The following is a 23,160-nucleotide window of genomic DNA, read 5'->3' on the forward strand; positions in this document are numbered from 1 at the left end:
AGGCGATTGATAGTTTCTGTTTTCTGTGTTTCAGACAGAAGCTGAGAAAAGGATCTGCAGCAACAGGCTGGTGTCCTTCAGGTGTAATATCATCGAGACAGTTTAGTTTTTGAGGAACTCGAAGTTGAGTCTGATCAGAAGCTGAAAAGGAAAAGAATCCGAGCTCTGCGGTCAAGGCTTTAACTGGAAGCTGTGAATTCCAGCGTATTGTGTTGAAGTGTTTTCAGGACATCATTGTTAATCCTCACAGCCATTTACTCTGAATTGCTTTTTTAAAGAGAAGAATAAGGACACATTTTTTAATTGAACCAACTGGATGTGTAATTAATAGCATTTTAATATTCTTGATGAGCTTTGTGAATGACATCTACAATCTGTTGGAGATTTTAAATGAACTATTGTGATGATTTCTTTATTTGAACTGAAGCGTAGCGGAGAGCTCGTTGAATTTCCCGCAGCCTCCTTCTCTCGGCACTCAGAAGAGATTGTATTGATTGGAGATTCAACCATGTGTTCACATCGCTGCTTTTCTCTTTGGAACAAAAAAGAAAGATGGGATCTCATTTGTCAATCTGAAATAAACTGTAGTGCTTTACCGGCTGAACTGTAGGAATGATCAGTTCGGGCCAAAGTGTGTTTACACATGCGTGCGTTCACTCTTTGTGTGCGCGTGGTCACGGCAGTGATATATACAGGGACCTTTAAGTTTCGTGTTACAATGATACAAACATTTGAAACAGCATCTTCTACATTGTGCTTCATCCTGGTCTCCGACCGCCCGACGAAGCACGAACAAACCCGGCAGAGAATCTTGTTTCTGCTGCAAAACACAATGAACACGTCTCCTCACTTTAAGTAGCATCGGATCAATAGTCCCCCGAGACAGGAAGTGATTTCCATTACAGAAATTATCTCGAGTCAATTTAAGGACAATTTGTGTTCAGCTCTAAATGTGTTTGAATTTTTGGACTAATAACTTGATCAGTGTTTACTTTCATTTTTGCTGAAAGATTTGGGGAAATGGGGACAATTACACTAATTTATATGATTTTCTCACTCGGCTTATCTTTATAAAACGAAATCATTCTCAAGAACGGTACTTTAAACTGATTGTTTATGGTATTTATTGTCTTGTCTTGTATGTCTGTGTATCTTACCTGTGGTGTGAATGTCAGAAATGATCAGATTCTAAACACAACAACTTTAAAATGAAGCTCTAAAGTTTTATCATAAAAAAGGATTTGATGAAAATTTGTATCTTGAAGACGACTTTGTTGTTTTGAAGCTTTTTGTGGTTTGATCCCAGATTGTGTCTCATGAAAACCACTTATTTGAAATGTGAACAAGCCCAGGACTGAATCCTCACTAACCTCCTTCTAAAGCCAATGGCACCTCATCCAGGGACACATGTCTTCTTCCAACAGGACAGTCGGTGATGAAACCTCAGTGCTGCAGGTTTGACTCCAGTGGAAACACCTGGCGCGGTGATTCCAGCTCCACGATAGGTCCACTCTCACGCACCCCTCCACTCCACATCCCACCCTATTGCGCACGCCCGCTGTCAATCTCCTCGCCTAAACCCTCCCCCGAGATATGAAATAGGCCGTGTGGCCGCCTGGCTCTTCTTGCACTAGTTGCCCAGACAGCGTCCGCTTCCATCCGAACACGAGAGCGCGTCTCTGCTGCGGTGCGGTGCGTTGCGCGCAAGGCTGGAGAGAGATGACAAGAGCCCCGCGGAACTGTGCAGACAAACATGGATCTCCGTAAAACGCTGGTTTCGGTGCTTTGGATATTATTGCTGAGCCGAGTGGAAGACTGTTACGCAGAAGAAGGTACGTGGAGACATATGTTCCGTGGCTCGGTTGTTCCCTAGCTGCAGCACGCACATCCGCGGCGGAGAGAGTTTGTCCGGCGATGAAAGCAGGTGCACGCCGTGCAGTAATGAGAGCACATTCATTTTAGTGGAGTTGGAAATGAGATGAGATGGTAATTTTTTAAGTGCGCAGTGAATTTTAAACGGAGAACGTTTGGCTGATAATGGAGGAAACGCTCCAAAAGACAGATTTACGCATTTGTGCTCCGTGGACTCAAAACGTCTATTCCCTAAAAAAAAACCCCGCAGAAAAACGTTCACAGGAATGTGTCAGGATTTTATTCACTCAGCTAAAATCCTGTTCTGCTGATGATAATTCGCATCTTCCACTCAATCACTGCACATTGTGAACTTTAATGGAGGAAGTTGTTTCAACAATTTTGCTCCAAAGACCAAACCTGAGCCACATTTCCAACATTTCTGGTGCCACCGTCTGCTTCAATTCCCACTTTCTGATTTACTCACAAAGGCAAAGTCAGAATTCTTCCTCGCTCTTCTCTTAACGAGACAGAAATCTTCAGTCTGTTGTCACTGAGATTTGAACACAGTCTTATTTTTCTGTCCAGAAATATTTGCGCAACTGGTTTCTTTGTCTTTTCATGCGCTTTAACAGCCACTGCTGCTGTGGCACAGACGACAGGGCGCATTACAGGCTGATGCTTTAGTGCTTCTGTGCTGCTGCACGCAACTCTTGTCCGTCTGAGCTTCATGCCTCTATTTCTTTTTACCGCCATCGGTTTTTCCAGCAGTAGTAGATGAGTTGTGGATGTTTCCCTCTGCCTCTCCATCAGGAGTCAACACCGGGCTGCAGGAGAACGATGAATGATTCACAGAGTGTGTTTTATCAAGATTTAATGCTGATGTGGGAGTTGGATTGCTGGTTTGTTTAATTGCCCCCGTTCATCTGCACTGAAGAGTGTGTGGAGGAGAAGGAGCGTTTACCATCAGCCTGCACTCGGCTGATTGCCACAGTTAAATACTTCATTTACAAGTTATTGTAAACCTGTGAAACTTGTGATTGGTGTGTGTGTGTGTGTGTGTGTCTCAGGAGAAGCAAGGTAGGTGATCTTAATCACTTCTGAGATTGTAAAGTGGAAAAGAACGTTATGGCTTCAGACCCACCGGCTCTTTCTAAAGAGGGGCTTTATCATCCAGGCATAGATGAGTAGGCTTTGGATACACACACACACACACACTCGCCTGTGCACACAAACACAATTTCACCTATACAGGAAAAGCACATTTGGCAACATATACATCATTGACACGCAGCAAAGTGCATCTGGCACACACGCAACTCAGGGTCAAATGCACACACTCGCTTGACATGTACATGTTGTGTTTGCATGCGACCCTTCTCACGAAGCACGCGCACACATTGCATGATGGGATCATATCTGGGCTTTAAGGGCCCTTCTGTACATGCACATTACACTTGAAGACACACACTTGCGTTTACACACTTCCTCTCGAGCATTGGATTCAGCACTCTGCAGACTCTTTGCCAGATTGATTTGGTTCCCTGGAATGCTGGGTAGCTGGATTTGGATGCTAGCTTTTGTTGAATTGATGCTTGCGATTAATTGCTGTGAAAGCAATGTGCTCTGAAGGCTGCTACTGGCAGTGATTCTTCTCGCTGTTCGTGAGGATTTGGGAGATAGGGAAACACTGGAGAGGTTTCCTCCCCCCCTTTTGCTTTCAATTCTCGGCCATTATGTCCATATTAAATGAGGTAATTTACGCAGCCGTCTGGGCTCTGAGTGTTCTGTTCGTGAGTTACTCCTTTCCCAACAGTTTTTTCTACCGACAGAAATGTGTGTGTTTATTAAGCCTGCAGTCTTTCCTCTTTGAGCGTAGCTGAGAGAATCTGTTAAAGCCTTTATTATATTACAATAGGTATGTGGCTGTTTGATCCCCATTCATGAAATTCTTCTCGTCTGCCCTCGTTCATTATTATAATCCTTTATTAGCTCCTACTCACAGTTTCACATTTCCCTTTGTGTTGCTGCGTGGCTGTAATGTGTGTCTACATTCTTATATTGTTAGTTCTTACGTCCTTTGTCCTTTTCTGTCCTCCTTTGTTCTTCCCACAGTCCTCTCATATGTCTTCCTCCTCTCCTTCCACTTCCCTTCTCCACGCTTTCCTCCCTGTAGCTCTCCTCCTCCCCTGCACATCCCTCCCGCATCCAGAGCTGACTTAGCAGGCGCTAATACGGCCGCGGGGCAGCGTACTGGCAGAGCCGGGGTTGTCCACCATCCCACAGCAGCACCTCACACACACACACACACACTCGATCCAGCCTCTCCCCCCCCTCCCTTCAGGCCCCCTTTTCTCATTCCCCCACGCCTCACTGCTAACACACCTTGGCATCTCATCGGGATCTCATTTACTCCCCCCCTCTCCCCCTCCCACCTCTGCATCCATCCATTCTGCAGCAAGCTGCGAGAGGGCACGAGCCAGGTACCGAACAATGGAGGCAGAGTGAGGGAGAGGAGCGGAGTGATTGAGACTCAGAAAACTGCAGCGTAACCTGTGAGATCATCCTGTCGCTGCGGCCGTGGCTTCACTTGATGCCTCGGAGTGTCAGAGTGACCGGGGTGACTTGGCTGCGCTGTGTTCTTGGCGTGCATGCAGACTGACTATAGCTCGACCTGCTGCAGCCTCATTCTGCTCAGACCTCTCTCGTCATGTGTAATTTAAAATGTACAGCCAGCAGTTTTCCACCGTGAAGGTTTGTGAGGCTGAGACAGGGATGGTTTGAGATAAACATGTCAGAAACACATAAAAATCTCCTCGTATACCTCCTTCAAATAAACCACTGACAATATGACTGGTCGTCTGGATCCACCACGCAGCCCCTCAGCCATCGAAGGTTTTCGGTAGCTACTATAAAACATCGAGTCATTGTCTCTGAAAGGACGGACTCTAACCTGAATGTCCAAACCGAGGTTCAAGTTGTTGCATTGTTTACATTTGACCTGATAAGTTTTTTAGGGAGCGGACTAAAGACTTCTGTCATCGTACACGTATCGTGCATCTGTTGGTTGCGTGTGGCAGCTATGTATTATAAATTGCATCGTGGAAAAAGTAAATGTTCCAGTAAAGTGTGTGAGACAGTTTAGAATATGACATGATTTGACCCTTTGTCTCTGGTTTGTCTTCAGTTTCTTGTCTTTCTGTCGTCGGGTCTCAGAACACATGCAAATTTCTTTCAGTCTCAAGCTGCAACACTTTCAAACTCTTCACCACACTCTGCTCTGCCCAGGGAGAATTATTTTTCTTCCACTTGTGTTTTTCATTAACTTTATTTACACACACACACACACACACACACCTCAAATATGCATTGTACTGGTGTGAACCTACAGAAACAGACTCGTGTTTGTTTACTTCCATGGCCACAATCTTTCCTCAAGCATCAACACGTAATCACATCACAAAGTAACACTTTCAATAATCACAGTCTGTTTCTAACTTTAACACAGTCGAATTATTAACGTCCCCAAATCAAAAATCTGAAAAAACTTTGAACAGTAGCTTTAAATCAGATTCAATCTGAGGTTCATTGTTTTGTCTTGTGAGAGTTTCTGTGATTGGTTTTTTTAACTTTTTAAATTACTGCCGGTGTAACATTCAGATAAGACGCTATTAGAAGCTGCTTACTTCACTACTGCTGTCACCTTCCCGTCATTTATTTGATAAACCTGCTTTTATTTAGATAGAAACCTTCTTGTTTCACAAGTCAATTCAAATGTCTTTTCATTATTAAACTCCACTCATATGTTACATAATTACTGAATCTTATAATTAGTACTTAAAAAGCGATCTGAGTAATATCGAGTTTACCAGCGATTGCCAGACTGGCAGAGAGTAACACTCCTCCCTCCCAGGCATCATTTGGGACTAATTGTCTGTGATTTATTCAGGCTTATTTCTGCTCTGCTGCCACTGCTGGCCCTGATTGCACTGGTCCATCTTTGGCTGGCAAGAGCCGCTCTGGACCTGTGCGCGTTGGATCAGATGACTCTGACCTCTGCGAAAGCGAAAGGTCATTTGTGATTTGTGAAGACGGCAGGCGTATCGCTGCATTGTTCTCCCGCTCAGCCCTCGGGGGACATTGTCATTTTCTGGAGAGACGAGATGAGGGTGAAGATAAGAGGGAGGGTGAAGGCACAAGTGCGGTGAAATGGATGCAGGGAGGGGAATCAAAAAAGGATTCATTACAAAAGCGGGGTGGGGGGGAGAGAAAGGGAGAAGAGGTGGGTCAGGTGCAGGGGTGAGGAAAGAGGTTCGCTGAGCGGAGTGGATGAGGGAGTGACAGAAAGTAAATTGGAAGGGAGTAAAGGCAAGCGGGGGGGGGGGGGGGAGCAAGTGATGAGGGAATTGCAAGATGCCACCACAGCTTTGTTCCGTGGCTGTCGTATGTTACATGTAATGAAACAGACCAAGGGTTCCTACAACAAGGCCGTGCTTCAGCTCAGCCAGATGCTTATTTACCTCCCACTGCACTGGAACGCATCGACTGAGGCTGATGGACTGAGGAATTGTGGGTGTACGAGAGAGTATTCGTGTTTATTGAATCCCAATGCGGTCACCTGATTCCCTTTGTTCAGGGAAAGGACGCGACAACCGCACCGGGGTTTTTCTGCTGGATCGGCAAGAATGAGCCATCGGGAAAAGGGGGTGTGTGTGTCTGTGTGTGTGTGGACAAGAAAGAGCCGTGTCTCTGTAGATGTTTGGGTGTTTATCAGGTGTTGCAGCCACATCGGCCGGTGGTAAAGAGGTGTGGAATGTGACGGACTTCAGGATTTAGATTTTTTTGATTTATTGATGAACTAGGCTGAAACATGTATACAGGATGTGTCTGTGCATATGACAGCCACTGTGCGTTCACGTGCCGTGTTGTGATCTCCATCATGTTAAAGTTTTTTTTAATCTTTGTACAAGAAATGACCGAACATTTCAGTTTTTCAGGAAATCACAAAGCAAGAAAACAGGGACAAGTGAAACGTTACCAGTCTGTTTATTCAAAGAGAAGAAACGTGTGAATATTGGAGGCTGGAGGTCTTCAAACCCACACTGAAGAATAAACCAGAGCTACTTCTGCAAATGTACATGTGAGTTCTTGTCAACACCTCAAGGGCCTGTTCTCTGAAGGTTCTGCAAAGGTTATACGCAAAAAAGTCCAACGAATACAACTACAAAGCAAATAAAAAGTGTGTGTAACCACCCACATTGCCAGTATGTTTGAGTTAAGACAGATTTTCAGCCAGATTTTTGAACGCACGATTCATCTTTTCTGCTTTTGTTGGGATGCTAATTGATTAAAAGCGTTTTTTGGCAAGATTTTGTGTCCTGAAGTGTCCAAAGTTGAAAAATGTCACTCGGTGTGCTGAGCTGTAGCTTTGGCTCTCGGCACAATTTATCCTCTCGTAGTATTTTGCATTGAGAGTAAACACTAACTGCATTAATGCAAAGCTCAGTGTGGGTGGGCGTGTTGGGAATTGAACCACCCTCACACCCCCCCCCAGCATTTGAAATTAATTTCCTTGTTTTGCGATGGTGAAAACAAACCATCACATACTCTTCGCTCATTTAGGCTTTGGTAGAAAAAGACTGGTTTATTGAGATGAGCGAGACTTCAAGCTCATAAGACTTTATTCATTTGATCTGTGGTCAGACTCACAGAAGCTGCCGGCGAAATAAACTCAGGCAATCAGATAAAAACGCCGGAAAACTCCAGTATCTTTATCTTACTGTCGGAAAAAAGTGGCTCCCCAGATTGCCCTCAATTTTGGCCAGATTTTCTAATTTCTTTCTCCACTTGATTTGGAATCCATTATTGCAGTTTTTCAGTCTTGCCTGACCTTATAAGTGACTCAAATTTGTACGCTCTGTCGCATCGAGCAGCTTTAATGCTCCTGAGAGGAAAATGTTGGGAAAGGAAGTGAAACAGTGTGTGTGTGTTTGTGTAGCTGCTGTTTTACTGGAGGTTAAATGTGTTGCCCTCCCTCTCAGATGTTGGCGTGGAGACCATCAACCTCAGCTGAGCCCAGTTTAAATGGCCCCATCTCACTCATGTCGTGGAGGTGACAGTGGGCCTGGAAACTGTGAAGTGACACACACGACAATTTCTGTCCAAACCTACAAAATCCAATCTGTAAAAAAAAAAACTTGGATTGATATTTTTGACAACCTGGACTGTGTTTACATAAATCTTAGAGCGATGCTGTTTCGGGGGGGGGGGGGGGTCATCCAAACACGCTCTGAGCCTTTGAACACGCTGCAGCTGAGGCGGGGTTGTCCAGTCGTCCAGATCCAGTTATGTAACAGTTCCGTGAGCGGACATGAGGAGGTTCTCATCTTGTCCGGTTCATGTGTCCAAACTGGCAGCACACTTTGCATATTTCAACAAAACACAAGAGAATCTATTCATGACTGTACGCATGGATTCACGCACATGTTCCCAACAGCTCCGCTCACTAACTAACACACACACACACACATGTGGCATGTTTGGCCACTCCGCACACACACACACACACACACGCCTACCCCTCCTCTGCCATTAGTCTCCCCCCACTCTTCATCTTTCCTCTGCTGTGTCAGTGTTCGCCTCGCTGGCTCAGACTGAGGCCGGCCAGCCTGCGAACGCTGCCTCTTAATGTGCTTTTCATGTCGGCTCCTCGTGTGCCATGTCTGTCGTGATGACAACATGTTAGGAGAACTTGCATTTTGTCTGTGTGTGTTGGTGAGGAAGATAAAAACACTGCATTTTACATTAAACAGGTTTAGATATGTACAAGGTTCTGAACGCTGCGTCGTCATTCACGCTTCTCTCTTCCATCCTCAGCTCTGTCGACTACAGATGCATTAGGGATTGTTAATGAAAGAATAATTAGATTCTATAAAGTCGCAGGAAACACTTTGCAAAGCTGTTATGTAACGTTTGTGCACACAGGTAGCGTTAAATAGCCCTCAGCACAAGAAATATAAAGGTGCATTTTAAATGAACACAAAATATGAAACCAAAGAAACACTATTTCCATCCTTAATATAAAGGGGTTAAAAATCTAAACGACAAATTCAGATTGGCTGCATTTCCTCAGCTGAGCCTTTGTCACTGTACCTGAATGAACCCGAGCACAACAAGTGTCAGTTTTGGGCAAAGAGCAACCAGTGGCAGACATTTTAAACCAAATAGGACAAGGCTGGTCACAGCAGGGGATGGCCTTTAGAATGGCCACACACTGAGGGAGGACGGAGGTGACCGAGACATGAGCTATTTTAAAAATTACGCAAGGGCTTTGTTTTCCTTTCAGTTATATGTCGTAGTTTGTAAATATATTCCAAGATCCAGTGGAATCCGAAGATCAGACTTCTGAGTGACGAGTACACACACAATCAAACATGGAGGTGCCCGGTGCCCAGCAGGTTTTGTTTCGTCCTTGTCTTTGCTCGGGATCCCTCCCCCTGTCTTTGCTCTGTGGTGGTAATGACCGTCATGTTGGAAATGTGTCCGGCTGGGCCTCGTAAGCCATTACCCCCGTGCCCAGGAAACCCCATTAATCTTTCTGAGAGGCGTTTGACCTTTCAAACTCATTAACCACAGCCGGTGCTCAGACAAACGCATATACAAACCGCAGATGCGCTCTGGCTTTCTCCCGCACACTAACAGTGTGAGTGCACGCAGGGGTGCTCGGACAGACTTGGCTCACACACACACACACACACACAGGTGAGGTCTGAATGCATCGATGTGTGTCCAACTGCCAATATCGCCTTTACCAACTTGCCATCTCAGCCACTCTCGCTCTCTTTATCTCTCTTGTCTCTCCTCTCCTGTCCTCTTCATCGCTTCCTCACCGTGTGGGTTTGGTCAGTGACCTGGAAAATTGCCCAACCTTTTAATACGCCGCTTCCTCGGTAATGAATAAATACATAAATCGCGCGGCTCTGGCTCAGTCGCTTTTATGATACCCCTCCCTGCCCCCAGTCCTGCCTCGCCGTACACCTCATTGCACCCCGTCATCTGCACCCTCTCCACACAGACACGCAGGAGGGAGGCAGGGTGTCTTTGTAGTGATAGCCCCCCGCAGAGAAGACTATCTGTAATGAAAGGGTGTTAGTGACTGGGCCGAGAGCGTGCGAGTGTGAGCGGCGTAGATGGCAGAGGATGTAATGGGGTGAGTGGGCGAGGCAGGTTAACATGCCAGCATGGGACTTGCTCTTCTCAGTTTATCAGAAGGCGAGGGCGGCAGCGAGAGAGCGTGGTAGGTGGCAGAGGATGTAATGTGGCGAGTGGCAGGGAAGGTTAACACAGCAGCGTGGGACCTGATCTGCTCAGTTTATCAGAAGTGCAAGGCAAAGTGGAAAAAGCTGTAATAGGCTAAGTGGCGGGGTGGGAGTGGCTGAAACATATTCTGAGTTGTTTGCTGTGGGGGGGGCGGGGACAGGGAAAGTGAAGCATGGCCTGAAATTCTGGCAAGAAAAACCCCTGACCTGGTCTAATTAGGAGCAGCGAAAAAATGTCTGGTCCAATCCTACTGTGGCTAAATTCGGTTTTTTAATGTCAAACCATATCAGTCAGGTTCGGAGGCAGACCTAAAGCAGAGAGGATTGTGTGGGATGATGTGGAGACCAGGTACTGGGAATATTTTAATAGTCGAAAAGCAGGTATGCAAAACCAACTTGGACCCTGCCAATGTGTCCGTGTTGCTTTTGTCTTGACCCTATGTACTTAATGACGTACACAGCTGCTGCCACCTTTGTGTGTTTGTGCTCTCGGTTACTTGTGCTGCATGTTGTTACACAGACCGGTGTGTCTGCGTGTGTGTGCATTCCTTTGTGTGCCTGGCCGTGATTGCAATCAGAATGTCATCAGTGCAGGATGGTCGGGTGGAGTGTGCTCCTGTTGTTTTCCCAGCTTCCTCTCAGCTATTAATGTTGCCTTCCTGTTTGCAAGTCAATTAGCCAGCCAGCCAATCAGTGAGCCCGTTAACCAGCTGGTCTGGACAACCGGCCATTTAGTCCGGTAATCTGGCAACCGCGCAACCGCCAAGACACCGATCCAGGTATCCGTGTAGCGAGGCAGCCGCAAGCAAAGAGCACAGCATTCAGTTAATCAGTCATTTCAGAGCGTGGCCAACAATTGTCATAAACATTTGTGCACCTATATGACACTTGAATCATTATAACAAGAAATATTGCTTCTCAGGCAAAATACAGGAAAAGCAAGTGAGCTTGTTCGGTAGCACAGGTGCCAGGACCAGACCGACAGTAAGACGACAGAGGCTTTATTTGCAAAGAAAATATACAAATCAGGTTGTAGAAATAATAAAAAAAAAAGAACAGCACACATGAAAATAAGACGAGAGGGGGAAAAAAATCTTCGCCAACTGTTGCAAGTACAAATTGTGCGGCTCAGCTGGAAGACTAATCCCCGCGCTGGCACTCGAGCACCCTAAAGCACCACTTCTAACTGGGACATGCTCTGATCTGATTTGACATCCTGGGATGGAAAACCCTCTTTTCTGCAAACATGACTTATTGGCCACAGAAAACATTGAAGCCTTTCTGCAAAATCAGGCAATCTGCTTTGTGAAAAAGAAGAAAATCTGTTCAAACATCAAATTGTGTATTAATTTAAATCAATGTCTGTTTCGGACAAATGATGGTTTACGTATGTGAAGATGTTTTGCCTTATCTGAGCTTGTTTAATAAAAACTACTGCTGCAGATTCAGTTATTTCAGACTATAACCTTCATGATTGACAGCTCAGACTGGCTGACTCTAGCTCCAAATAACCTCAAAACGCAATCATTTGTGTTCAATGGGAGGAAGTGGAGAAGCTTTGTCCATCTTTATTTACAGTCTATGACACACTCACACATAGACACCAGTGGCTCAGGTAGAGCCAGTTGTCCATTAATCAGACTGCATGTGGTTCGATCCCCTGCTCCCCAAGTCTGCACGTGGAAGTGTCCTTGGGTGAGACACTGGACCGCCAATTGCCCGTGATGTCCATTAGTGTGTGAATGTGATGTATGAGTAGAGTGAAGTGTTAAACAGAGGCAGTGTATGAATGTGTGTGTGAGACGTGGTGTAAAGCGCTTTGAGTGGTCGTTAAGACTAGAAAAGCACTATATAAATGCAGTGCATTTACCATTACATTAACACCATGAGCCGAACCACTTTCAGGGGCTTGTGGTGTAAATGTGACACGCAATAATAAGATAAATGATTGTTTGATAGCTAATACTGAAAAAGCTTTTCTTTCTTTTTCTCTGCAGCTTAAGCTCTGGAATTATTACATGCTTTTTACAGTATCTCCCCTCGGTCCAGCCTGTAGCTAAACGCCAGCCACGGTTATTACAGTTCTGCTGGGAAGGACTGAGTTTATTGTGGCGTGTGTGTGTGTCTCTCTCTGTTTGTGTGTGTGTTTTTTAGCAAGAACTGGTTTATGTGCTGTAATTGTTTTGCCCCCCACATTTAGTACATTTGCTGTGTGTGCGGGGGGAGCCGTGTTTCTGGGTACACACTCTACGGATGAATTGATTTTAATGGGGTTACTCGGGGTTATTACGAGGGTGATGGTGATGTTAGCATTTTCTTCCAGTTCTCTCTTGTGTAGCTGCACGGTGTCCATGTTTGTTTACTTCTTTAGCCAGTTTTTTGCTCTTGAATTTGCATTTGAATAAATCACAGGAAAGTAATGGATGTCTGTTTTTTTTTTACTGTCCTCCTGTGCACAGCTTTTTTTTTTTTTTTTTTTTTAATGTGCAATATTGAAAGTCAATGCACGTGTGTCCTCTCCCTGTGTGTATGTATAGATCTGTGGAGGGTAGTGAGTATTGCTGAAGTCGTCAGATGGAGCTGAGGTGACTGGGGTACTCTTCCCTGGTGCAGCTGAGAATAGATGCTTGGAGAGACAAAAAAAAAAAAAGTGCTCTCCTCCCTCTCACTCTTTTTTTTTCCTCACCCGCTCTCTCACAGTTGCTCTTTCCATCTGTCTCCTCATCCCTCCCTCCCTCTTTCTCTCATTCTCTTTCGCATTCTCCTACTCCATCTCACTCGCTCACACAATTGAACTTGGCAGTGTTTCAGGGATTGAGTGGCTTGAGTTAATGGCGAATTACCTGCCTCTCTGAAGTCGTGTGTGTGTGTGTGTGTTGGGAAGGAGGTAAAGTAATGGACTTTGCTGGAAGGTCATTTGAAGGAGCCTGGCACTAAATCACTAAATGCCACTAAAGCACTCAATGAAGCTCTATTCATTGGGCAGGATTGTGCAGATTTACATGTGAATGTAAATTGCTCACTAGTTTGTGGAATGTAATTGTTTTTGCGCTGGATAATTTGTCCCCTGCACAGACTGAAGCCCTCGCATCCAACTTTCAATACTGATCGGACAATTGGACTTTCCTTTGCAGTTTGTGTGTCAGTGCTGGTATTTGTGTATCCTTGTGGGTCTTTGGAGAATTCTGACGGTGACGCAGAGCAGTAGCACCACTCAGACGTCTGACTCAGACCACACCACGTAAGACTCGAGTTAATTAACAAACTAACCACCATTTATCGAGCCAAGATGACTAAGAGCACTCTTCCTCCAGCCTCCGTCTCAGGAGCAGTCGCAGAAAGCAATGTTGACTTGAAGACGTAAATCTGGGAGTTGCGGCGCAGACAGAAGACGTCAAGTCAAAAGGTCTAAATCTTCAATCCGGGCGTGACTTATATGGACAGGCCCTGGACAATCGCTCTGTCTGGTTACATCCATCCATTTAAATTGGGAGTTTTTGGCCACATTGTCTCATTTGAGTATCATTGTGTGGCTCTGACACAAAAATATCTGTAAATTGTAATTAGCCACTGTGATAAATCTGTTATTTCCGCATACATGCACCTAATATCAGGTCCCGTGATATCAGGTGTGGACGGATATTTTCTGAAACAACACTAGAGAGAGAATTTCAGTTTTCCACATCCTTTTTGTTTTCTGTTTTCTTTTGCTTTGTCATATATTTAATTTCTCACTTAGCCAGCTGTTGCCAAGAGTTCTGGAAATGCAAAGTTGAAATTCATTGTGCAAATTTACTATTTCAAAGTTTATTTCATTCATCAACCAAACAAAACAATTTCAACGCAAACACGAAAGAAGAAGAATCTTATATCATCTGCCCCGTTTTCTCAAGACGTTAACGACACAAAGAATTCAATAATTTCACATCATATGTGTTTGTAAACACGCCCCTTCCTTTTCCTTTTCTCTCTGTCACATTCTGAAAGCCTGTGAAGATGGATGGAGCAGCCGAAAAGGCCTCACACATCCATCATGTGCAGAACATGTGGCATATCTGCAGATGCACACTTGCCACCGAAACAGTTATTCTCGTTTCTTTCTCTTCCTACACAAAGACGGACACAGCGTGAGGGCACAAGGAAAGCTTTCTTTTCGCCGGCCACCCCCCTGAGAATAAAAAGCTGATGGAAAATTCAGCTCTGTTAGTGAAAGAGTAGCTGTAAGAAAAAGCTGTTTGGTTTAGTTGCTCTTTTCTCCTTTTTTTTATCACCCTGTCATTTTGTCTGATAGTCCCACTCTCCAGTCATTTTCATTTTGCATTTCCACTTTTATTTTCTCCGTCCATTTCCCACTCTTTATTCCCCCTCTTGCCAACGTTGGTAAAATATCTCACAGTAAATCTGATAAATGGAAAATGGGCTCGTGATTCTGCCACAGTTCAAACAGTGTAACCGTCGGTAACTGGGCAGAGCTTTGCAGTCAACATTTGGCTGGAACGACAAACCTTATGCTCAGTGAGACCACGTGACCACAGCAGCTGAACATGTCTCTGACCCGTGACCTGGACAGGTTTGGATTCATATGGTGAAGTGATGGCTCAGTAACAATTTCAGGACTGAACAGACTCGAGCATTAAACACAATGTTCTCCTAAAAGCTGGATTGTAAAAGTATTAAATGGCTCATAATGCTGCTCCAAACTTTTAATGTGAGGTGCAGAAATGCACATTAGTGTGTAAATAGCTAATGGTTGTGTACTGCAGCATGTTCTTCTTTGTGCAGGATGTAGTGCTGGTAAGAAGCGAGTTTTCCAACTCATTCCTGTATTCATGAAGTGGACATGACTCACCAGGGGACAAAACTCCTCAATTGTCCCTTTTTAGTGGGTTTAACTGTTTAAAAACCCGCTTACATCTGCTAAATTTAGTTTGAAAGAAGTATTTTAGTGTATTTTCTGTGTTCTTCTGCAGCGTCCATTAGGTGGAAGCCTATCGATGGTCTATTGAAATTGCTGGGCGGACAAGGGCAGAGGGAAAAGGCAGCGAGGATGCCGATTTGGAATGCAGCTCAGAGAGGGACAATACTGAATCTAATCTGTTTATACAACGTCACCTGCAGTCTCCCTGCCGTCTCCTCTCATTTCAAACTTGACAAACAAATACACACACTTTCTCATAAACACACAGGGACGCACGCCGCCTCGCACACGTCTGCACTTTATGAAAGCAACAGAGGTCCTTTGCTTTATCTCGCAGGTGAAATCAGGAAAAATTGAAGCGTTGCATTTGCATTTTAATTTGCCCTCAATCAGGCATTGTGTTTTGTGTTGCAGTGAAATTGCCTGGTGTTTGCTCCTCGTCCCTATTTATAGGGGTCCATGAGAGACGGGCCTCAAATTCAAATCACTATCGCTCTGTGTGTATGGATCAGACTTCCTCTCTTTTTTCTATAGCCTCTTCTTTCATTCATTCTCTGCAAGTCTGTCTTTCGCTATTTTTCTTAATATTTTCATCTTTCTGCACCCCCCCCCCCATCTATCACCCTCACCACCTTCCTCTCCTCACCCCCACCTCCCCCCATTTCCCATTGCCAGGAGAGTGATTCCACAGATTTCATTAGCGATGCCATGTGCCACGCTACTTGGCTCTGAAGGGCTCCAGCAGTCATGGACTCACGACCCCGCTCTGCCCTCATCATCTCAACCCTCTGTCATCCTGTACCCCACACCCCTTACCCACCCCACACCCTCCCTTGATATCTTCTGCCCTCCCTCCCTCCCTCCATTCTTTCCACTGTAGCCGGCTATAACACGGCCATAAGCTGTCTGTGGCAGATGAAGGATCTCCTTCACACGAGCTACTGCTCCTCGGAGTCCAGAGCAGTGGAGGTTTAACCCAATAGTGTCTGCAAGAGGTGAGCAGTACATTGTGAGTGCAGTAAATGTTGGCAAATTGTGTTCACACAGGAGTTTTTCACACGTGCACGATCAAGTTGAAACTTCGTGCCTTTCTGGATTTTGTCCTCCTGTTTTTCTTCAAAATCCCCATAAACATCTGGCCACGCCTGACGTTTCTCCGCACATCCCCACCCTTTATAGCCGTCTCATTAAGCTACTAAAAGTACTGTATGTTCAAATGCCTCAGTCAACACATCATCCACGATTAACACACGAGAGTATGTGACGCCTGAAGGCTTTTTGTTTGTAAAATGAGGTGTACATACATTTGATCAAATGCCACTACAAGTAGCTCCAGGTGTTTCTGATTCCGATGCAGCCCCTCACTCGATAGGCCGAGCCCCTCAGGGACGAGACCTTTGAGCTCCGAGCTTGGCGTTCGACGCAAGGTGTTGAGGAGGGCTTCAGAGGTCGGAGCAAATGACCTCCGCCCTTTAACCCTCAGGGAGCAGAGAGTTCACCGCATAGCATTAAGCAGCGTGTATCTGTGAAGGGGGGTTTATGGGGAGGAGAAGTGCGGTGGACCAAAGTGTTTATAAAGCTGTTGTTGGGCTGTGCTGATAAAGGTGCTTAAACCATTACTGTTTTACTATCTCGATTATTACAAGGAATTCAGTGAAGACGTGTCTGCTTTGCTTCCTGATTCTTATAATAAATGTACAACTTAATGAGCTGATCAGGGGCCAGGAAGAGACTTAGACTATTTCACTCAGTGGACCGATTTGCAAACAGGCGACATAGATGGCATTTCCATAATATTTTCCTCGTTAAATATCCAATTATACTTTACATTACAGTTCTGGGATTAAAAAAAATGACCTTGTCTTGTTTTAATTTAGAGCCGCTTGTGTATTTTTTAGCAGACCAACTTGTTTGCCCTGTTAGTCAGGGCTAATCACGGAAACGCTGCCTTTGAGTTAATATTGTATGTTTGTGTGCATTAATGGCCTGATTAGTGAGAACCAAGTTGTCATGTTGATGAACTATATTTACCCAAGGCCCCATCTGCAGATTTTATCACTCAGCATGTCGCTTCTCTTGCTCACTACGTGTCTGTCCTAAGGATACGGTAACATCTCGATCACCACACATATCCACATATGTGTGAATGAACACGTGTACTAATACGCACTCGAGAAGACACACAGATGTCATTTGCATGTGTGTGTCACAGTATTCTGTGGAGACATGACTGTGTGCGAGCAAAGATGGCAGTAGATTTACTCATGTGCGGTAATAGTACATGTCGTGAGTGACGTTAAGGAGTAGAATAAGTTGTTCTGATACAGGCACCAACATCAGAGATGCCTTAGATACTGCAGGAAATGGTGGGTCAGGCATCAGCGAATCTGTGTACCAATCAAATACCACCTTTTAAAGTATATTACTTTCACCCAGATAAAACTGCAGTTTTCTTTTCCCAGGATTCTAGAAAACCCTAAACAGAAGTTGTGCTACAGATTTTAGTGTGTAGAGTTAGCCAGAGCTATAATGTCAGCGATATCATCATATTTTATGTTTAACTTAAGAACCTGAGAGGTAAAAGTATGAAACGCCATGATCAGCAGAATAAGTACCTCACCCCACACGTGTAAACATTCATGTCAGGGAAAAGTGTCCTCGTTTCCTGTGGTGTTCTCTCACTATCTCGTCCTCTCAGGGAAACCCGCGGCTGCCTCAGGCATTAACACTCAGGGAAGTGTAGTAGCAGCGGCCCTGTGGTTAACAGTTAGAGGAAAACAAGCAATTAGCCTCATAATTAAATCCCCTGGTCAAACCAGCCGGTCCGCGCCGTAGAACCAGTCCTGCTCTCCTTCGCATGTACACACACAGCAGCACGGGTCCCTGCAAAAAAAAAAAGGAATTAGCAGATTAATTCTGTTCTATTGTCTGGCTGTTGATGAACATGCAAACAATTGGAAGTGGAGAAATGAAATAGGATAATGGTTGGTGGACGGATGTTGAGGAAGAAGAGGGTGATGAAGACGTCAGTGGTGCAAATGAGAGGCTGTGGTCGTTTACGGGACTGTGTGTGTTTGTGTGTGTGTGGACATATTTAAGACCCAGGCTGTGGGTGTGCACTGTTTTTGCATTCTGTCCTGTTGGGTTCTTGTTTACCCATGGGGGGAGTCATCAGTGAGGGAAGTGCCTCTGTCTTTCATTAGAGAGGCTCTTTGATTTCATTAATTAACGACCTACTGCTGCTGTGGTTTGGCACAATCTGGCATTCTAACCACTCGCAGCTCAGTACCGCTGCTTCGCTCTGCATTATATATTTATTGCCTTGGTTTGCTAATTAATAACCACAATGTCCCAAGGAGTCCTCCTGCATTTTTGCTCTTATCCCGAATGGATCACTTGCTGGGCTGGGGGAGTTTCACCATCTCCTCAGATTCTGACACTTCCTCAGTTTAGGTCGCTCATTGATTTTCTTTTTGTATCGGAGTGAGCGCAGCAGGTCTCTGGTGGAGCAGCCGGCTAAATTCGGCTGATGAGCTCCCGTCTGATATGAATTTTATATCACCAGCTGCACAACCCCGTCATTAAAGGGTTGCCTGAAATGAGGAACCTTTTGTACTTGTGATAAACCACCTCAGAAATCTATAAAATCCTCACATACACCTTTAGAAAAACTTAAAGCCAACTTCTGACTCTATAATTCTCAACCCTGTACGGGTGAACAACAGGTCATGTCTCACAGGCCAAAGTCCAAAAATTAAAAAACATTAAAAACTACCAAGGTGGATGTTTCATGTGAATCCTGTGATAAACACACTGTGTTTACAGTACACTGTGTTTTATGATCTTAACAACCACTCAAAACACACAGCGCTTCTTTTCCATATATCTCAGGAGCAGTTTGTGGTTCAGTGTCTTGCTCGAGGACGAGTAGAGATTTAAGACCCCAGGATTAAACAACCGTCCTGACCAGTGATGAAGTGGTGGTCTTCTTGTCCTTGAAGATTCCCTGGCTCTGTCCTTTCTCTTGTGAAGGCTTTGTAAGTAAAGAGGACGTCTTAAGGCTTCTTCTGAAATGACTGACCCCGTCCTTTTTTTCTTGTGCGAACAATCTCCAGGTGAATCTTTGTCTCTGTTCATTCCGTGCTGTTTCATCCTTCATCGGTCCATTTGATCTAATCCATGTTCTTTTTTTCCCTTTGCCATTACCCCTCACTCCGCTCCCATTGTCTTTCTTGTGCCATTTATTCTGGACTTGTGTCGGGGGCGACAGGTGGTCTGTTTTTCTGGCCTATTGACTGCCATGACGAAGCCATCTTTTCTTCTCCGTCTCTCTCTTCTCTCCTTCCCTGACAAGCAGAACTGGTTATGCAGCCTCCTGACTGATTGGCTGTCGGACTCATCGATCCCCAAGGTCGAACGGCTGGCTATTGACGAATGTTCCAACAATATCCACCCCCTCCCTCCTTGCATCATGGTCTCCCTCCCGCACTTGTATTTTCTTACTTTTCTCTCATCTGTCCGCCTCTGCTTAGTCCATTACTCTCGTTATGTCATCTCCTGTCTCCCCTTTCTCCCTCCCCCTTTCCTGTTCATCTGTCCGTCCATCCATCCATCCATCCTCCTTTGCCTTTATCTCTTCTGCGTCTGCCTCCGCTATCGTTCATCAATGCAGCAGAGATCGATGCGGAGGATAATGGGTGCTGGACCTGCAGGGCGCCGGTAAAGGTTGTTCGGGTCCTCAGACGCGGTGCTGACATGACTGGGATGATAGGAGGAGAGAGTGGAGATGAATTGATGACGAGCGAAGGGAGGTGGTGCTATCGCTCAAGGTAAAGGGGAGGACGAGAAGAGAATCAAAGAGGAAGAGGTGGCGTGAGGAGTGTGTGCCCGAGGGCAGCAATGAGACACATGGGGCAGCTTTTTGGGGAACGGACAAGACTGATGGAGATGAGAGAGGACAGATGTAGAAGATCCCCGGAGCTGGTAGAGTGCTTACTTTGTTTTGTTGGTTAATATACCTCAGTCCAGAGATAGAACAGGCAACAGCCTTGATGACGTGATGAAATGTGAAGCCGCAATGGAGCCGGATGATGCATCAATATATTACTCATGTTGTAAAAAGGATAATCTAGCACTATTATAAAGCTCCGTGGATAAGATCACCCGAATCACAAAATACATCATTCCCACTCCTCCCTGGGATATGCAGTCATTCAGACAGGGTTTATTTTATCTGCTGGAATACATTTCACATGTGTCTCTGCATCTACAAGCGTGAATTAAAGTTTGCACATGCAAAAGTCAAAGGTCACTGGATTAGCAAAATAATACAACATGGACAGTTTCATTTGAACAAAGCACCAAAGCCTCAGTGTGCAGATGCAAATAAAAATCTGTATCTTGTGAATTTAAATGTGGTTTCATAAGAGGACTGTTGGGCCTCGGTGGAGGTTTTCAAAGTTCTTATTACTGAATCAGGGGATTTGTTCAGATATTCTATTGCATTTATTCTGGATGTGTTCAGAAACATGGCACCAGTGGGCTTAAAGGCACGATTATCATCTCATTCTTAAATGTGAAATAATCCACTCTTCCTGACATACCCACCAGATGGCATGCATTTGTTTTAACCCAGTTTAAACTGCTGCCTCTTCTAGACATTATAGTCCCGTCATAAGACAGAGGTTATTCGAGATGAGATGATGTGAGAAAATTCGGCAGCCCAGCAGCACGTCCGTACACAACCTCACTACCCATAGAGGCAGGGGCTCGTTCGGGTGAGAGTTTGAGATGAAGCAGAGGGTGCGCTGTGTGTACATGCGTGTGTGGGCTTTGTGTATATGCCAATATGTACCATTTTTTTTTGTTTTCCCCCGTGAGGAAGCTGTCAGTCTCTGAGTGCTGCAGGACGTAGAGGCACAAATAACAATCACACAAGGGGGCTTTTGAGTTGAGCAAGGCTTCGGTGATTGGAGTGAGCCTCGAGCAACAACCTGCACACGAGTGCCGGTCACATGGGGTCGGGCAGATAAGAGGCACCTTGTTGTGTCAGGTGTTGCTAATATCCACATCCTTATTGGACGTTTTGATGGAAGCAAACATGCACTCACATAATTGCTTGCTGTTTGCACTTGTCACAGTGAAGCTCGGACCAGAGGAAACGGGAAGCAGCCATGCCAGCTTAACCCTCCTTTGGCAGCTGATGTTCTCTGCCTGTGTTTAGTAAAGGGAACTGTTCTCGAAGACAAGCCGAGCACTGTTATCATCATTATCTGCTTGTATGTCCTGCAGCCTGGGATATATTGTCTCTAATAGACTACTGTATACATCATGGTTTCCTTTAACATCTTTTGGTCAAGGTGCCCTGATGAAGTATCGCTGCTTAATGGAAGAAATTATGTTTCTATGAAATCTAACTTTATTTTAGTTGGTCGTAAAAAGCCCCAGTAAACTTTCTTTGCCGGTTCACCCGTGATTACACACGTTTTTAACGCATTCATCCTTATATAAATCTGTGTTTGAAGCCCACTCGTCTGTGAAACAATGCCTCTGATGTGTCAGCTTTTCAGTGACTGGTTGGTGTTTTTGTTTACCTCTGCACAGCGGGACGTTTGCTTTGCAGTGCACTATGGGAAGATAGGAGAGAGAAGGGGGATATTATGGCTGTGGAGATGTGTGTGTGCGCGTCTATTCCTTGTCGAACCCTGGGGAGGCTGCATTATGTATTTAATAGAAAAATAACCTGGGAGGAAAACAATAAAAACGATGTTGGAGATGTGGTGTGGATTGAACTGTGTGTGTCAGATGAGTTTGGCTGCACAGAGCGTTTCTGTGCTTATTGTTGTGTATGTTGACCCACTGTCTGTCCTGTGTGTGTGTGTGTGTGTGTGTCAGCACCAGTGCAGTTTCTTGTCATTCTTTCAGCTGTCAGGGAATAAAGGAAAGAGGGGAAGGAATAGAGCAAAGCAGGGAGGGGGCGGATTGAAAGAGACGAGGAGAGGTGAATGTAGAAGACGACCTAATTTAATCTTCTCTCTCAAATTGAACCAGAGGGAAAACAAAGTCATCACAAAACCTTGGAGCTCCTCTGGACTTATGTAACGCCTCTGCCCTCCTCCTCTTATGAATAAGAGAGAGGGAGGAATGGAGGGAGGGAGCAAGGGAGGGTGCATGGAATGAGAAAGGTGAACAGAGATGTGGTGTAAGGATGGGCATAGAGAGAATGGAGTTGTAAAGGGTGAATGACGGGGGAAGACGGCAAACTTAAACTTTTACTGCTTTGTCACACTCTCAACCGTCCTCTCTCTTCACCTTCCGTGTCTCACCTTGTTCATTTCGCTCTCTGTTGCACCGACATCAACCTCTGAGGCCCCGGCGTGCTCCGTTCAACATAGTGAGTGGCCTGAGCAAGCGTCTGGGTAAATAATGCAGTCTGCGGGCTGCCTGGGTGCAGCTGGACTGAGGTGAGCGACTCGGGGAGGAGATGGAGGAGGGAGCGGCGCGGTGCAAAGATACAGACTTGCATTATTTAACAGGCCTCTGAAAGGCTTGCAAGCGAGGCATTCCCAGAATTAAAACCAAGACTGTGTGTGTGTGTGTGTATTTTTCCGCACAAGCTGACATGGGCACACACACACATCCTTGTATCCAATATATGCTGGCATTCAAAGTTTTGAGCCCAATCATGCGTGATGCTGATACAGGTGCACTTACATCACGCACACTTAAACTCGGGTTATATTTACCCACAGGACAACACACGTGTGTCTGTGTGTGCAGACGTGAGCGTCCCACACGCGTGTTCTTCATGACGATTGAAAGGTTAATGCTGGAGCTTTTCTCTCTCTCTGCATCAAGGGAATTTAAACGTGTTTGTTATTGCAAGACATATTATTGAGTTGCCTGAATGACATTTGCAGGCAAACATGCATGATGACTGTGATGAAGCTGTAAGAGCTACCAAGCAAAGTTATATAACACTTGTTTATTCATTTTATATACATGCAGCCGTCCGAAGCCCCCCCCCCCCCCCGGAGTTACTGAATAACATCTAATTCAACTTGATTCCATCCT

General features: G+C 45.2%; 1 protein-coding gene across 4 annotated transcripts in view; it reads left to right on the forward strand.

The window, feature by feature from the left end:
- The first annotated feature begins 1,583 nt into the window (after window positions 1-1,583).
- LOC109643284 (ephrin type-A receptor 7-like) overlaps window positions 1,584-23,160 on the forward strand; it is a 127,270-nt gene continuing 105,693 nt past the window's right edge. The window contains exon 1 of one of the 4 annotated variants that reach the window (XM_069516449.1): window positions 1,584-1,832. In XM_069516449.1, the coding sequence (XP_069372550.1) occupies window positions 1,754-1,832 (79 nt within the window). In that variant the 5' untranslated portion in view covers window positions 1,584-1,753. The remainder of the gene's footprint in view (window positions 1,833-23,160) is intronic. The other 3 variants (XM_069516447.1, XM_069516445.1, XM_069516446.1) reach the window with 3 other exon arrangements.

This window comes from Paralichthys olivaceus, chromosome 20 (genome assembly GCF_024713975.1).
Source record: "Paralichthys olivaceus isolate ysfri-2021 chromosome 20, ASM2471397v2, whole genome shotgun sequence".
Taxonomy (NCBI): Eukaryota; Metazoa; Chordata; class Actinopteri; order Pleuronectiformes; family Paralichthyidae; genus Paralichthys; species Paralichthys olivaceus.